At 45.8% G+C, this 16,950-nt stretch overlaps 1 protein-coding gene across 3 annotated transcripts in view; it reads right to left on the reverse strand.

Moving 5' to 3' along the window:
* Positions 1-558: 558 nt before the first annotated feature.
* The window catches only part of LOC109876188 (dynein assembly factor 5, axonemal-like), a 50,588-nt gene continuing 34,196 nt past the window's right edge, over positions 559-16,950 (reverse strand). For all 3 annotated transcript variants that reach the window (XM_031816704.1, XM_031816705.1, XM_031816706.1), the window contains exons 7-9: positions 8,619-8,762; positions 6,356-6,524; positions 559-710 (exon numbers count right to left, since the gene is read on the reverse strand). In XM_031816704.1, coding sequence (XP_031672564.1) covers positions 559-710; positions 6,356-6,524; positions 8,619-8,762 — 465 coding nt within the window. The remainder of the gene's footprint in view (positions 711-6,355; positions 6,525-8,618; positions 8,763-16,950) is intronic.

Here is a 16,950-nt window from a genome sequence, read left to right on the forward strand (position 1 = left end):
TGTATGTGTGTGCGTGTGTGGGAGAGTCTGTATGTGTGTGTGTGGGAGTTTGTATGTGTGTGTGTGTGTGTGGGAGTCTGTATGTATGTGTGTGTGTGTGTGTGTGTGTGTGTGTGTGTGTGTGTGTGTGTGTGTGTGTGTGTGGGAGTCTGTATGTATGTGTGTGGGAGTCTGTGTGTGTGTGTGTGTGTGTGTGTGTGGGAGTCTGTATGTGTGTGTGCGTGTGTGGGAGTCTGTATGTGTGTGTGCGTGTGTGGGAGTCTGTATGTGTGTGGGAGTCTGTATGTGTGTGCGTGTGTGGGAGTCTGTATGTATGTGTGTGTGTGTGTGTGTGTGTGTGTGTGTGTGTGTGTGTGTGTGTGTGGGAGTCTGTGTATCAGCCGGTCCCAAATCACTCCCTATCCCTCCTTTTGGACCCCCCCCCCCCTATGTTAGCATGCCTGGAGAGGTATTTAAGCAGTGTTGCTTCAACCTTACAGATATGTAAACTTTGAAGGGTTAGGGCCAATGGGGAGGGATTCAGATGGGACCGACTGGTTGTGTGTGTGTATTCAGAACTCACCCCTGGGAGTCCAGTGTGTGTGTAGCGTCCAGCAGCAGTTTGGACAGCATGGTGAAGATGTGTAGTCTCATCTCAGGGTCTCTCTCTGGGTCCAGACAGTTCTGCAGAAGGGGCATTAGCAAGGGCAGGAACTCTCCAATGACTGGGCCTGAACACACATGCAACACACACAGAAGAACAGAAGTCCTATTATTAGTACTGACCACTACTCAGTCAGACAGGGAAAGTTCCAAGGACTGACCAGACTGTGACACACAGCAACAAGGAAATGAGACATGAGTTAAAGGAGCTTTTGTGTGTGAATTGCTTGAGTGTGTGTGTGTGTGTGTGTGTTGCGGTAAGTCGTGTTACCAGGCTGGGTCAGTCACTGGATGGGAAATTCACAGTGAAAGTATTCCCAGCTCACACACACACACTAACCAAGTGTCTGTCTGACTATGTGTGTGTGTGTGTGTATGACACACTGTAGAGACAAGACAGAGGATATCCTGTGATGATGAGGTCAGCAGAACAGACTTCCCCCAAGAAGCAGATAGAGGGAGAGAGAGAACAAGGCAATGGAGGGTAAGGAGAGAGAGAGACAGAGAGAGACAAAGAGAGAGAGAACAAGGCAATGGAGGGTAAGGAGAGAGAGAGACAGAGAGAGACAAAGAGAGAGAGAACAAGGCAATGGAGGGTAAGGAGAGAGAGAGACAGAGAGAGACAAAGAGAGAGAGAACAAGGCAATGGAGGGTAAGGAGAGAGAGAGACAGAGAGAGACAAAGAGAGAGAGAGAGACGTTTTCCAGTAATAATGAAAATACAGAAAAGATCATTAACATTTTGGCTCCATCTAAATTCAAGTCCAAATTCGAGTCTGCAATTTAAAGCACTTCAAACCCAAGAGCTGAGCCCAGAAACGAGCCCTCTCAGTCAGCTGGTGTTGGACCTCACCAACCAAGCTGACACCAGCACTGCTTCAAAAGAAAGAATTCCAATAAGCAAAATCATGAACCAATCAAAAGACTCATTCTTACAACATTGGAAAAACTAAACAAAATCCCAAAGCCGACTGAATTGCTATCTGACCCTAAACAGAGAATATGAATTGGCTGATTATCTCTACTCTGTCAGAGATACGAAGCAGAGACAGATCCTTACCAAGTACAGGCTGAGTGACCACCGATTGGCAATATGCATTTTCCTGCCTGAGGGACACTGAATAATAACACCGGCATAGTAAGCAGTAACTTACTTATTATTACTATTATTGTTATTACTATAATTATTAATGTTTATCATTCCAAATATGGGTGGTAATGGTAGTGATAACAGTTTAGTGATGGCAGTAGTAGTCGTAGTAATGATGATTGTAGTTGTAGTACTGATATAAAGAAGAAGAGTTAGTTAGTTATAGTTTCATTTTCCATAATTTGATTTTTATATTTATTGCATTTCTACTATTGACTGTTACCATTTTATTGTTATTATTTTTGTATTTAATTTTGTATTATTATTTACTACCATTTTATATTATTATTTGCTATCATTTATAATTTTGACAATGTTTTTCATGCCAATAAAGCAGCTTGAATTTGAGAGAGAGAGGAAGAGAGGAAGAGAGGAAGAGAGGAAGAGAGAGGAAGAGAGAGGGAGAGAGAGGGAGAGAGAGGAAGAGAGGAAGAGAGAGGGAGAGAGAGAGAGAGAGGAAGAGAGGAAGAGAGAGGGAGAGAGGAAGAGAGAGGAAGAGAGGGAGAGAGGAAGAGAGAGGAAGAGAGGGAGAGAGAGGGAGAGAGAGAGAGAGAGGGAGAGAGGAAGAGAGAGGAAGAGAGGAAGAGAGAGGAAGAGAGAGGAAGAGAGAGGGAGAGAGGAAGAGAGAGGAAGAGAGGGAGAGAGAGGAAGAGAGGGAGAGAGAGGGAGAGAGAGAGAGAGAGGAAGAGAGAGGGAGAGAGGAAGAGAGAGGAAGAGAGAGGAAGAGAGGGAGAGAGAGGGAGAGAGAGAGAGAGAGGAAGAGAGGAAGAGAGGAAGAGAGGAAGAGAGAGGGAGAGGGAGAGAACACAAAATGGAAAGATGTCACGCAGCAGGAATGTGCGAATCAAAACGGTGCCACAAACAGGGTGAAGGTGTCAGACCAGAGCAGACATCTCAAGGCCTCTTCACACTAACTCACTGCTGAAATGAGAGGGTCAGCTAGGCTGGATTCCTCTAAAATGATCCCTAGTACACAGCCAGTTGACCACAGTGTCCTGCCCTGCTCACCTGGCAGTGTGTGGTGTGGTGTAGTCACACAGACACAGAGGGGATTTATTTTTACAGGGCCAGAGGGTGCCAGACCAGAGACAGTGAAGGAACACACACACACTCACACACGTGCATGCAGAGACACACAGAAAAACGCAGGGACATTTACGGACAAACACATACACGAACGCAGGGATCCACACACACACGTACGGAAAAGAGGAGAAATGCCAGTGTGAAGAGGAAATGGGAGGACAAAGTTTGTCTGACAAACAGCAGTCAGAATGTGTGACCAGACTATGACTAAGAGAATGGGATATTCTCAGATCTCAAACATCCACTAATAGATGCTATAATCTATAGCATGTCTTTCCATTGGCTCCCAGGCCCATATTCCCAGAATGCTTTGGCATAGTGGCCAGAAAGGTGAAAAGTTAACCCCGGAATGGCGAGGGGCTTTGTAGGGAGTATTTTAAAAATAACCACACAAAGACTGAGGGGGGGGGGGGGGGGTCTGACCGTAAGCTTAGAATGGACTGGTCAGTTATGACTGGAGGCTTAGGGGACTAGAGGACATACTACAGCTGTTCATTGCTGTTCTCATACAATCAGAGCAGAAACCTCAAATACCTGTTCAGTACATCCTGTTACTATCATCTGATAAATACCTGTTCAGTACATCCTGTTACTATCATCTGATAAATACCTGTTCAGTACATCCTGTTACTATCATCTGATAAATACCTGTTCAGTACATCCTGTTACTATCATCTGATAAATACCTGTTCAATACATCCTGTTACTATCATCTGATAAATACCTGTTCAGTACATCCTGTTACTATCATCTGATAAATACCTGTTCAGTACATCCTGTTACTATCATCTGATAAATACCTGTTCAGTACATCCTGTTACTATCATCTGATAAATACCTGTTCAGTACATCCTGTTACTATCATCTGATAAATATCTGTGTAAATCTATTGGTCCTGATTAAGCATGAATAACAGTACAACTATAAAACTAAAGAACAAAAATAACTTCTCTATTATTAGAATTATACAGACAAACCTAAAAGGGTTCCGTTTTGGGTTCCATGTAGAAACAATTCCATAGAGGGTTCTACATGGAGACAACCAAAGAACCCTTTTTTCTAAGAGTGTATAGGTCTGGAGTGCAAGTGTGTGTGGTGTGTGAGAGAGAGAGAGATGGAGACAGAGAGAGACACAGACAGAGACAGAGACAGAGAGAGACACAGACAGAGAGAGAGACAGAGACAGAGAGAGTGATCCGGGATGAAAGAACGGGTGTTGGAGATGCTAATGTCAGAGGATTATGGGGGATAGGGGTAAAGTAATGCGTAAAGTGAGGTTCAGAGCCCTGTAACCCTCCCTAACCTGGACTGAGACAGAGTGGGGGGGGGGGGGGGGGGGATTTACCCTAGTCACTAAGCTAACTTGGCTCTAATGACAAGCTTTCTGTGTGTAGCTGGATAATGGCAGGTTATGTTGCTGACTTGCCAGATGCCTCAAACTGAATTATTCTGCTGCTATCATTCACTACATACTTCAGTCAGACTGCCACCATTCAAGTGGTTTGTAGTGACATCAAAGTGCGGGGTGTTGTACAAAACCAAGTCATCAGCGATTGGATCATCTCTAACCATCAGAGTATCAAAGCCAATGACACATTTTTAAAAGTGCCGCTTTACACATTTTTTTCTGGCTCTGGCCCAAACCATCGGTTTCTGGGACCAATCAGACCGTAGAGGAGGTACTCAGATACAGACTCATTGCGAAGAAGAAACTAACATCCATGGGTGTGATGTTTTGCCGGTGCAAGGAGTTTGGGTAGCCAGGCAAGTGGCTTTCTGTCTGTGTGAGTGTTTCTAAAGGGGACTTGAGTCAAAGGTCTTTGACTTGTCTCAGAGTCATACAGGTCTTAAGGGTAGATGACAGCGTAGAAATAAAGTGAATAGAACGGACATACCAACATTTGTTTCCATTCCTGTTAGTGAGTATTTCTCCTTTGCCAAGATAATCCAGCCTCCTGACAGGTGCAGCAACATCACACAGCCATTGTAGAGGAGTGGGACAACATTCCACAGGCCACAATCAACAGCCTGATCAACTCTATGTGAAGGAGATGTGTCACACTGCATGAGGCAAATGGTGGTCCCACCTGATACTGACTGGTTTTCTGATTCACGACCCTTCTTTTTGTTTTGTTGGTATATGTGACCAACAGATGTATATCTGTATTCCCAGTCATGTGAAATCCATAGATTAGGGCCTAATGAATGTATTTCAATTGACTGATTTCCTGATATGAACTGTAACTCAGTAAAACCTTTGAAATGATCGCATGCTGTGTTTATATTTTTGTTCAGTGTAAATCTATGATGGTGGCTGTTTGGCTGGTATGGAATGAAGGGTTGCCTTCAATGACAATATCCACTCTATAACTGGTATTGGAGTGGTGGGGAAACAACATGGAGGTAATAGCTTGACTATAGTCTCACCTGACTGGCCAGCGATGACATGTAGCAAATATTGTATACTATATTGACAAGATAGTCAAGTGACCCGCACTAACAGTAGAAATACATGTCCTCAAATATGGAAGTCAGGGTGGAGGCGGCGAGATCAGGTGGAACCATTCTAGCCAATGAGAGGGCAGATATGCATGTGAACAACAGGCCATAGAGATAGATGACTCATCTTTGTATCTGTGCCATTATAGAGTCTGTGACCGCAAGGGCAGCACCATTGAAGCCATTTCCATTTTAAAGTAGTCAATTTTCTTATTCTTCATTGGCTGATTGCGCCAAAATCATAGGAATCCCCACCCAATTGTCTACTTTAAAATGGTGGAAGCCCTCAATGGCAATATCCAAACTAAAACGGGTTATATCCATGATGAGTCCTCTCCCTATGACAACAGGAACAACTCCAATATAAAGTTGTTTTTTTCCAAGTTGGGTAAATGCAACGTGTGTCCACTTATATCAGTAAATTCGGAACAACCTAACCGTTCCGAAACTTCAGTTGATCGAATAAGCCTCACTTAGCAAATGAGCAATTCCATTTTTTATTGACCAAATTCAACATTCTCCCATTGACCAAAAATTCCTCCCTTAGGCTTATTTTCGTGGACAGATTTTGGGCGGAGTAAAACCTCTTGCTTCGCCTCTTCCACTCTGCCTTTGGTCTCACATGATTCTGACAATAATGTGGTTTTAGTCTCACCTGATTGGCCAGATATGACTCTTTGGACAGTAATGGGTTGGTTACAGATTGGTCTTCTGATTGGACAGAATTGACCTGTATTCTCACCTGATTGGCCAGCGATGTGGCTATAGTCTCATATGACTGGCCAGAGATGACCTATAGCAGAGCTCTCCAACCCTGTTCCTGTAGGTTCTCTCCAACCCTAATCTAACATACCTGATTTGAATTAATATCTATCTGATCAGTTGAATCAGGTTAGTTACAAGTGGAGTTGGATTTAAAACCTACAGGAGGGTAGGCTCTCCAGGAACACGCTTGGAGAAGCCTGACCTATAGTCTCACCTGATTGGGTGGCGATGACCTGGAGCTGCAGTCTCTGGGGGGAGTAGCTGGTCCAGGTCTTCTGAGAGGCTGAGAGCCACTGGAGCAGCTGATCCATGTGCTGCCTGTAGAGGTCAGCTACTGTAGCCAGACCCTGGACCTTACACAGAGACACTACGCTCTGCTCTGCCTGAGAGAAGAGAGAGAGATGGAGAGAGCGAGATGGAGAGAGAGATGGAGAGGAGAGAGAGACCGAGAGAGAGGGAGATGGAGAGAGAAACAGGAAGGTGAGAGAAAGTGATCAACACATTCCATTCAAATGTTAATGGCTGTGTTGCAAGTTTAGATTACATCCGGAAACAGAAGCATGAACAGTAACTTTACCATGAAAATAATAACTTTCCAAAAACGCTGTAAACAATGTGCTTCACATGCTCAATGTCTTATACATCAAACCACTGGGATGCAAACACTAACACATGTACCCATACAGAAAACAAACAGGAACATCCCATAGTCACAATAAACATCAACGGAGAGGAAATGAGCAGAGTGAGAGAAAGGAGCGTGAGCATAGTGTTGTCTCTTCAGGACTGAGGAAGTGACCTCGAGGGGCACGTTATGGTCCCCTTGAGGGGAGGCGGGGATGGACACTGTCTGATTGACTGTCCTCTTGAGTCAATAGTGTTAACCCCCTGCGAAGGGAGCAAACAACCCCCCCCCACAAACCCTGACTGGAAGATCATTTTCTGGGAAAACTGGCGTTGCCATTCCCCCTGGGAGGTGGAACAACGTCCAGGAATGTCCCAGGCCATGCTCTCCCTCCCTCCTTCTCTACATGTCCCAGGCCATGCTCTCCCTCCCTCCTTCTCTACATGTCCCAGGCCATGCTCTCCCTCCCTCCTTCTCTACATGTCCCAGGCCATGCTCTCCCTCCCTCCTTCTCTACATGTCCCTGTCCCTATTCTCCCTCCCTCCTTCTCTACATGTCCCTGTCCCTATTCTCCCTCCCTCCTTCTCTACATGTCCCTGTCCCTATTCTCCCTCCCTCCTTCTCTACATGTCCCTGTCCCTATTCTCCCTCCCTCCTTCTCTACATGTCCCTGTCCCTATTCCCCCTCCCTCCTTCCCCCCTTCTCTACATGTCCCTGTCCCTATTCTCCCTCCCTCCTTCCCCCCTTCTCTACATGTCCCTGCCCCTATTCTCCCTCCCTCCTTCCCCCCTTCTCTACATGTCCCAGGCCATGCTCTCCCTCCCTCCCCCCTTCTCTACATGTCCCTGTCCCTATTCTCCCTCCCTCCTTCCCCCCTTCTCTACATGTCCCAGGCCATGCTCTCCCTCCCTCCCTCCCCCCTTCTCTACATGTCCCTGTCCCTATTCTTCCTCCCAGTTCCAAACAGGACACTGTTTCTGCAGACAGACAGTCAGACAGTCAGACATAGAAGGCCACTGAGTGGTCAGTCATTCATCCGCTGGCCAGAGTGCAACTCCACTTCCCGCTCCTCTCCTCGTAGACGTGCTATTAGCACACAGTCCAAACAGACAGACTAAACTAAGACGTAACACAGGGCTTTTACAGTCTGTTCTGTTTCCTCTGCCTCTTCGTTGTTAACTCTTATTCTGGGTCCAGTTACCCGGACGATGAGTGTCCTTCGCGGCAGGATGGCGCTCGCATGGCATGTAATGGCAGTAGGCGTGAGGAAAGATGGCGCTGGGGCTGATTCTCTCGCTCTCTCAAAACCGCCTCCTTTCACCCTCGGCAACAGTTTAAACTAGTTCCACTCCAAAAGGTGCAATTTCTGACTAAATGGGTAATTACAGTAGAGTGTCGAGTTCCACTGTGCCCACTTTGAACCAGGACTAACACTTACATTCTTCAAATAGCTTCTCTGGCCCGCTATACAAAACATACTCACAGCTGTAATAAACAAGGAGGAGGGGGATGGAAAAAGAGTGTTAAACATTCTAGATCACCACATGTCAGAGCAGAGAAGGAGAAGAGTAGTTACACAGGAGAGGTGGATGGTTAGAAACGTTGAGCCCACAGGGGAGGGGAGGCCTGCCTGGAAGACAGAGAGGATAATGGGATTGCTCGTTGGAGCCACTGGGTGAGGATGTGTGTGTGTGTGTGTGTGTGTGTGTGTGTGTCTTACCTGGGCAGTGAGCTAGGGTTTGATGTATGGATGTGTAGACATACATGTGTGTGTCCATGCAAGCATGCTGGTGGGTTTGTGTGTGTGTGTGTCCATGTACTGTATGTGTGTGTATGTGAGCACATCTTACCTTGTCAGTGAGCTGTGGCTCAGTGGAGAGGCTCTGGACAGTAACCAGCACCTGTAACAGCTGTAGACTGACCGAGCAACAGTCCTTCTCACACACAGACAACAGAACATCCACACAGGACAGCAACTGGTCCAGATACACCGCCTGGGAGAGGGACAGAGAGACAATTCTAATTCAGCCCTTTATTGGGTAAATATCATACATTACACAAACACATTTAAATATCAGCCCTCACACATTTACACCTGGAAAAGGAGAGACCGGGAGAGAGATGGGTACAGAGAGAGGGATAGGTACAGAGAGAGACATAGGTACAGAGAAAGAGAGTAAGAGAGAGAGATAGGTACAGAGAGAGAGAGTAAGAGATAGGTACAGAGGTACAGAGAGAGAGAGATATAGGTACAGAGAGAGAGGTAGAGAGAGAGAGAGATATAGGTACAGAGAGAGAGATAGGTACAGAGAGAGAGAGAGATAGGTACAGAGAGAGAGAGAGAGAGATAGGTACAGAGAGAGAGAGTAAGAGATAGGTACAGAGGTACAGAGAGAGAGAGATAGGTACAGAGGTACAGAGAGAGAGAGATATAGGTACAGAGAGAGAGGTACAGAGAGAGAGAGAGATATAGGTACAGAGAGAGAGAGATAGGTACAGAGAGAGAGAGAGATAGGTACAGAGAGAGAGAGAGATAGGTACAGAGAGAGAGAGAGATAGGTACAGAGAGAGAGAGAGATAGGTACAGAGAGAGAGAGAGATAGGTACAGAGAGAGAGAGATAGGTACAGAGAGAGAGAGATAGGTACAGAGAGAGAGAGATAGGTACAGAGAGAGAGAGAGAGAGAGAGAGAGAGAGAGAGATAGGTACAGAGAGAGAGAGATAGGTACAGAGAGAGAGAGAGAGATAGGTACAGAGAGGAGAGAGAGACAGCAGAGCAGAGAGGAAGTCACAATCAGATGAGCTCCTGCATTTTTCAGCATTTTCTTTAAAAAGATAGATTAGGAGTTAGATAAACTTAGATTTTTTGTCAGGAACACATACTGGATTCTACCCTCTACAACATAACCCCTACTTCAAATCAAAACTTAAAACCTACAACCTGATTTTGGACGGAATTACGGAATCACCTGGAAGGTTCACAACTACCAAGATTTGTTTCTCTATACAGCAAATTCTCTGGAAAACAACAGAAACCTGAAAACACCATCCAACCTGGAACTGAGTGAGTAATGCTTAGTCTGAAACGACATATTTTTTTTTCCAAAAGCCAAGAAGAAAAATACACAACATTACTTTATAAGGATTTCTAACTCTAATTCTAACATAATTCTGCCAAGCTTGATACAGCTTCAAATAGCACTGACGTGTCAAGTGAGAGGTGTCAAAGCTCATTAGCCCAACAATGGCAGGAGAGTCACACAGTCTACCCCAACCAAATGGAGAGGCCTTAAAAGCTCCCTCCCGCTGTTCAGAGGTAATTAAAATACAGTACCCTGTGCATGTAAAGAACGAGAAGGCAAGAAAAGATTACAAAATGAAGCTCCTTATGGAAAATCAAGAGACACTTTTTGCTGACTATTACAAAAATGGGAACATCAGCAACCTTATCTTCCACACAAACCATCCCCTGGCATGGCACAGTGCTATATTAGCACACTACCCCTCTGTTACGAGAGGGGGGATTAACGAGGGGTGGAAACTCAGAATACTTGACAACGAGGACTCTGAGTTAAGTAATATAAATATCTATAAGTCCGGAACAGTGATGGTACAGCGTAACCACAAACAGTTTCAGCTGGACTTTCACCTAATCAAAGAATTAGCTCAGCAGGAGAAACTCTCCCTTGATAAAGATACCCCCACCCCGAGAGGATCAGACCAGACCTCTTCATTATGTAACCCCACAGATGAGCAACCCCCAGCGGAGGGTCAACCTCCCAGCACAGATTACCACTCCCTCATTGAAATGAAGGACAAATTCACCCAGCTGGAGATAAGGCAGGTGGAGCTGGAACAGCAGGTGATTACACTTCAGTCAGCACAGACCCAGACAACAGTCCAGCACAACAACAGCCCCTTAACCAGACCCGGAGAGCTGGAGGTGGACAGAGACAAATCTGCACTTTGGACAGTGGTGAGACAAATACAACAGGAGAAAGAGGAGCAGAACAGAGCACTAGAGGAGAGTATCAGACTGCTGGTGGAGGAGAGGTTGAGGGGGATGGAGGAGAGGGTGAGGGGGATGGAGGAGAAGTTGAGGGGGACGGCGTGTGACAGAGAACAACCCACTAGAGAGGTGGCCACCCCCACAGAGAAGCCAGCAGAACAGCCCACCTCAGCACCCAACAAAAGTCTCGACACCACAGCAGAACAGTCCACACCAGACCCTGACCATAGAGTCGACATCACAGCAGAACAGTCCACACCAGACCCTGACCATAGAGTCGACATCACAGCACAACAGACAAATGAAGAACCCCAAGCCCAGAGGCTCTCACCCCCTCTGAGCACCCCCCCTGTCAGCCACCCTGATAGCCCTTCTGTCAACCCCCCCACACCCACTGAGGACAAACACAAGACACAGATTGTACTACTTATGGACTCAAATGGGAAATATATAGAAGAAAAAATACTTTTTCCCAAACACAGTGTGTCTAAACTCTGGTGTCCAAACACCCAGCGTGCCCTAGACCTTCTGTCTGAGGCCAAACTAGGCTCACCCAGCCACATAATAATACACACAGGCACAAACGACCTGAGAGCACAGCAGGAAAGAGTGGCCACAGCACTGAAGGGAGTGATTGAAAAGGCTTCTTCTACTTTCCCCAACGCACAAGTGGTTATCTCCACCCTGCTACCACGAAAAGACTTCCACCCCGCCACAATACAGCGGGTAAATGCAAGTATTTCCCGTGACTGTGCCTCAAAACCAAACGTTTTCCTGGCCCACCACTCCACCCTGGACTTGAACAGCCTCTATGACCAGGTCCACCTCTACAAGGCAGCAGTGCCCACCTTTGCCCGGACTCTAAAGGACATCGCTCTCAAACGTATCCCCAACACTCCACACAGGAGTAACAGATCAATAGACACCCCACCCAGACCAGCGAGACACCCTCCCAGATCTGCAGGACCTCCCCCTGGACCTACACATAGAGGACCCACGCCAAGAGGAATTACATCCAGACCACAGTACACCCAGACACATCCACACCCCCACCCCAACCAATCAACACCCCCCCACGTCAACCATGCCCACACTCCATTTAGGCCCCCTCAGATCAGACCTATGCCACTCCTGCCCACCCCATGCACCCCACCCCCGCAAAGAGGGCCTCAACATGGAAGCCACACATACGCCCAGGTAGTGAGCGGGCAAACAGTCCCAACCCCCACTCTCACACTCGCCCAAGCCAATGGCATGTACCAGATGCTCAGCAGGCTTTGCTCACACTTACTGGCCTGAGGCTAAACCACGACCATCAACATTGGACACTCTATGAAACAAAAAGCCTTCACTATATTATCCTGGAATATCCAAGGCCTGAGGTCATCTGCCTTTGGCCTAAAGAGCAGAAACCCGGACTTCACCAAAGAAATCGGTAATACAGACATTGTCATCCTGCAAGAAACCTGGTATAGAGGAGATGGACCCACTGGTTGCCCTCTAGGTTACAGAGAGCTGGTAGTCCCATCCACCAAACTACCAGGTGTGAAACAGGGAAGGGACTCAGGGGGTATGCTAATTTGGTATAGAGCAGACCTAACTCACTCCATTAAATTAATCAAAACAGGAACATTCTACATTTGGCTAGAAATTCAAAAAGAAATTATTCTAACAGAGAAAAATGTCCTCCTGTGTGCTACCTATATCCCCCCACTAGAATCCCCATATTTTAATGAAGACAGCTTCTCCATCCTGGAGGGGGAAATCAATCATTTCCAGGCCCAGGGACATGTACTAGTCTGTGGTGACCTAAATGCCAGAACCGGACAAGAACCTGACACCCTCAGCACACAAGGGGACAAACACCTGCCTGGAGGTGACAGCATTCCCTCCCCCATATGCCCCCCTAGGCACAACTATGACAACATAACCAACAAAAACGGGTCACAACTCCTGCAGCTCTGTCGCACGCTGGGTATGTACATAGTCAACGGTAGGCTTCGAGGGGACTCCTATGGTAGGTACACCTATAGCTCATCTCTTGGCAGTAGTACTGTAGACTACTTTATCACTGACCTCAACCCAGAGTCTCTCAGAGCGTTCACAGTCAGCCCACTGACACCCCTATCAGACCACAGCAAAATCACAGTCTACTTAAACAGAGCAATACTCAATCATGAGGCATCAAAGCCAAAGGAACTGAGTAACATTAAGAAATGCTATAGATGGAAGGAATGCAGTTTGGAAACCTACCAAAAAACAATTAGGCAACAACAAATTCAATCCCTCTTAGACAATTTCCTGGGTAAAACGCTCCACTGTAATAGTGAAGGTGTAAACTTGGCAGTAGAAAATCTTAACAGTATATTTGACCTCTCAGCTTCCCTATCAAATCTAAAAATCTCAAATAGAAAACCGAAGAAAATTAACAATAATGACAAATGGTTTGATGAAGAATGCAAAAATCTAAGAAAGAAATTGAGAAACCTGTCCAACCAAAAACATAGAGACCCGGAAAACCTGAGTCTACGCCTTCACTATGGTGAATCACTAAAACAATACAGAAATACACTACGGAAAAAGAAGGAACAGCATGTCAGAAATCAGCTCAATGCAATTGAAGAATCCATAGACTCTAACCACTTCTGGGAAAATTGGAAAACACTAAACAAACAACAACACGAAGAATTATCTATCCAAAATGGAGATGTATGGGTAAACCACTTCTCCAATCTTTTTGGCTCTATAACAAAGAATAAAGAGCAAAAACATATACATGATCAAACACAGATCTTAGAATCAACTATTAAAGACTACCAGAACCCACTGGATTCTCCAATTACATTGAATGAGTTACAGGACAAAATAAAAACCCTCCAACCCAAAAAGGCCTGTGGTGTTGATGGTATCCTCAATGAAATGATCAAATATACAGACAACAAATTCCAATTGGCTATACTAAAACTCTTTAACATCATACTTAGCTCTGGCATCTTCCCCAATATTTGGAACCATGGACTGATCACCCCAATCCACAAAAGTGGAGACAAATTTGACCCCAATAACTACCGTGGAATGTGTCAACAGTAACCTTGGGAAAATCCTCTGCATTATTATTAACAGCAGACTCGTACATTTCCTCAATGAAAACAATGTACTGAGCAAATGTCAAATTGGCTTTTTACCAAATTACCGTACAACAGACCATGTATTCACCCTGCACACCCTAATTGACAATCAAACAAACCAAAACAAAGGCAAAGTCTTCTCATGCTTTGTTGATTTCAAAAAAGCCTTCGACTCAATCTGGCATGAGGGTCTGCTATACAAACTGATGGAAAGTGGTGTTGGGGGTAAAACATACGACATTATAAAATCCATGTACACAAACAACAAGTGTGCGGTTAAAATTGGCAAAAAACACACACATTTCTTCACACAGGGTCGTGGGGTTAGACAGGGATGCAGCTTAAGCCCCACCCTCTTCAACATATATATCAACGAATTGGCGAGGGCACTAGAAAAGTCTGCAGCACCCGGCCTCCCCCTGCTAGAATCCGAAGTCAAATGTCTGCTGTTTGCTGATGATCTGGTGCTTCTGTCACCAACCAAGGAGGGCCTACAGCAGCACCTAGATCTTATGCACAGATTCTGTCAGACCTGGGCCCTGACAGTAAATCTCAGTAAGACCAAAATAATGGTGTTCCAAAAAAGGTCCAGTCACCAGGACCACAAATACAAATTCCATCTAGACACTGTTGCCCTAGAGCACACAAAAAACTATACATACCTTGGCCTAAACATCAGCACCACAGGTAACTTCCACAAAGCTGTGAACGATCTGAGAGACAAGGCAAGAAGGGCATTCTATGCCATCAAAAGAAACATAAATTTCAACATACCAATTAGGATCTGGCTAAAAATACTTGAATCAGTCATAGAGCCCATTGCCCTTTATGGTTGTGAGGTCTGGGGTCCGCTCACCAACCAAGACTTCACAAAATGGGACAAACACCAAATTGAGACTCTGCACGCAGAATTCTGCAAAAATATCCTCCGTGTACAACGTAGAACACCAAATAATGCATGCAGAGCAGAATTAGGCCGATACCCACTAATTATCAAAATCCAGAAAAGAGCTGTTAAATTCTACAACCACCTAAAAGGAAGCGATTCACAAACCTTCCATAACAAAGCCATCACCTACAGAGAGATGAACCTGGAGAAGAGTCCCCTAAGCAAGCTGGTCCTGGGGCTCTGTTCACAAACACACACTACAGAGCCCCAGGACAGCAGCACAATTAGACCCAACCAAATCATGAGAAAACAAAAAGATAACTACTTAACACATTGGAAAGAATTAACAAAAAAACAGAGCAAACTAGAATGCTATTTGGCCCTACACAGAGAGTACACAGCGGCAGAATACCTGACCACTGTGACTGACCCAAAATTAAGGAAAGCCTTGACTATGTACAGACTCAGTGAGCATAGCCTTGCTATTGAGAAAGGCCGCCGTAGGCAGACTTGGCTCTCAAGAGAAGACAGGCTATGTGCTCACTGCCCACAAAATGAGGTGGAAACTGAGCTGCACTTCCTAACCTCCTGCCCAATGTATGACCATATTAGAGAGACATATTTCCCTCAGATTACACAGATCCACAAAGAATTCGAAAACAAATCCAATTTTGAAAAACTCCCATATCTACTGGGTGAAATTCCACAGTGTGCCATCACAGCAGCAAGATTTGTGACCTGTTGCCACGAGAAAAGGGCAACCAGTGAAGAACAAACACCATTGTAAATACAACCCATATTTATGCTTATTTATTTTATCTTGTGTCCTTTAGCCATTTGTACATTGCTAGAACACTGTATATATATATAATATGACATTTGTAATGTCTTTACTGTTTTGAAACTTCTGTATGTGTAATGTTTACTGTTAATTTTTGTTGTTTTTCACTTTATATATTCACTTTGTATGTTGTCTACCTCACTTGCTTTGGCAATGTTAACACATGTTTCCCATGCCAATAAAGCCCTTGAATTGAATTGAATTGAATTGAGAGAGAGAGATAGGTACAGAGAGAGGTACAGAGAGAGAGATAGGTACAGAGAGAGAGAGAGATAGGTACAGAGAGAGAGAGAGATAGGTACAGAGAGAGAGAGATAGGTACAGAGAGAGGGAGTAAGAGAGAGACTGCAGTGCTAGTCTGATGGTGCATGAGAAGCCCCTGACCTCTGTTCCTCACTGTCATACTGTTAAACGAGGGAAAAGTCAATGGTGTGACCGCTCCCTTCACCACCAGCCTAGAAACTAGATTTATTTTCTCTGAACTCTATCCGCCCTCTCCCCTCTATCCCTCCTTCTGTCTCCCTCGCTCACACTTCTCTCCATCTGCTCCCTCTCACCTCTCTCACGACACGCCATCCTCCCTTCCTCCCTCAGTTCTGACACTCTCACTCTCTCTGTGTCTCGCTCTCTCTGTCTCGCTCTCTTTCTCTCTCTCTCTCTCTGTGTCTCTCTCTCGCTCTCTGTGTCTCGCTCTCTCTCTCTCTGTGTCTCGCTCTCTGTGTCTCGCTCTCTCTCTCTCTCTCGGTGTCTCGCTCTCTTTCTCTCTCTGTGTCTCTCTCTCTCTGTGTCTCTCTCTCTTTCTCTCTCTGTCTCTCCCTCTCTCTCTCTGTGTCTCTCTCTCTGTAGGGTGAGTTCATGTTTAGACAAAAGGCCCTCCACTCGGACCAATTTCCATGCCATCACCGGGAGCACAGCCTTGTTTCCTGTTTTGCTGTGGCCTGTCATTAGACAGGAGGGAGGGAGGGATGGGGAGGCAGCCTCCAGGTGTTTGCTTAGGGAGAGAGGGGGTGTATTAGGGAACGGAGAGAGATGGCCAAGAGTCTGTATGCTCGCGCACACACACACACACACACACACACACACACACACACACACACACACCTCATCCCTCCCATTCTCCATAATGACAAAACGTCTGTTCAGTGCTCAAAGCAGGCACTAGGAGGAGCACAACACTGTCTTCCCTGAGCGGCCAGAGAGAAGCCAGAGAGCAGAAAGACAGCGGCCAGAGAGAAGCCAGAGAGCAGAAAGACAGCGGCCAGAGAGCGGAAAGAGCGGCCAGAGAGAAGCCAGAGAGTGGCCAGAGAGCAGAAAG

This window comes from Oncorhynchus kisutch, unplaced genomic scaffold (genome assembly GCF_002021735.2).
Source record: "Oncorhynchus kisutch isolate 150728-3 unplaced genomic scaffold, Okis_V2 scaffold856, whole genome shotgun sequence".
NCBI lineage: Eukaryota > Metazoa > Chordata > Actinopteri > Salmoniformes > Salmonidae > Oncorhynchus > Oncorhynchus kisutch.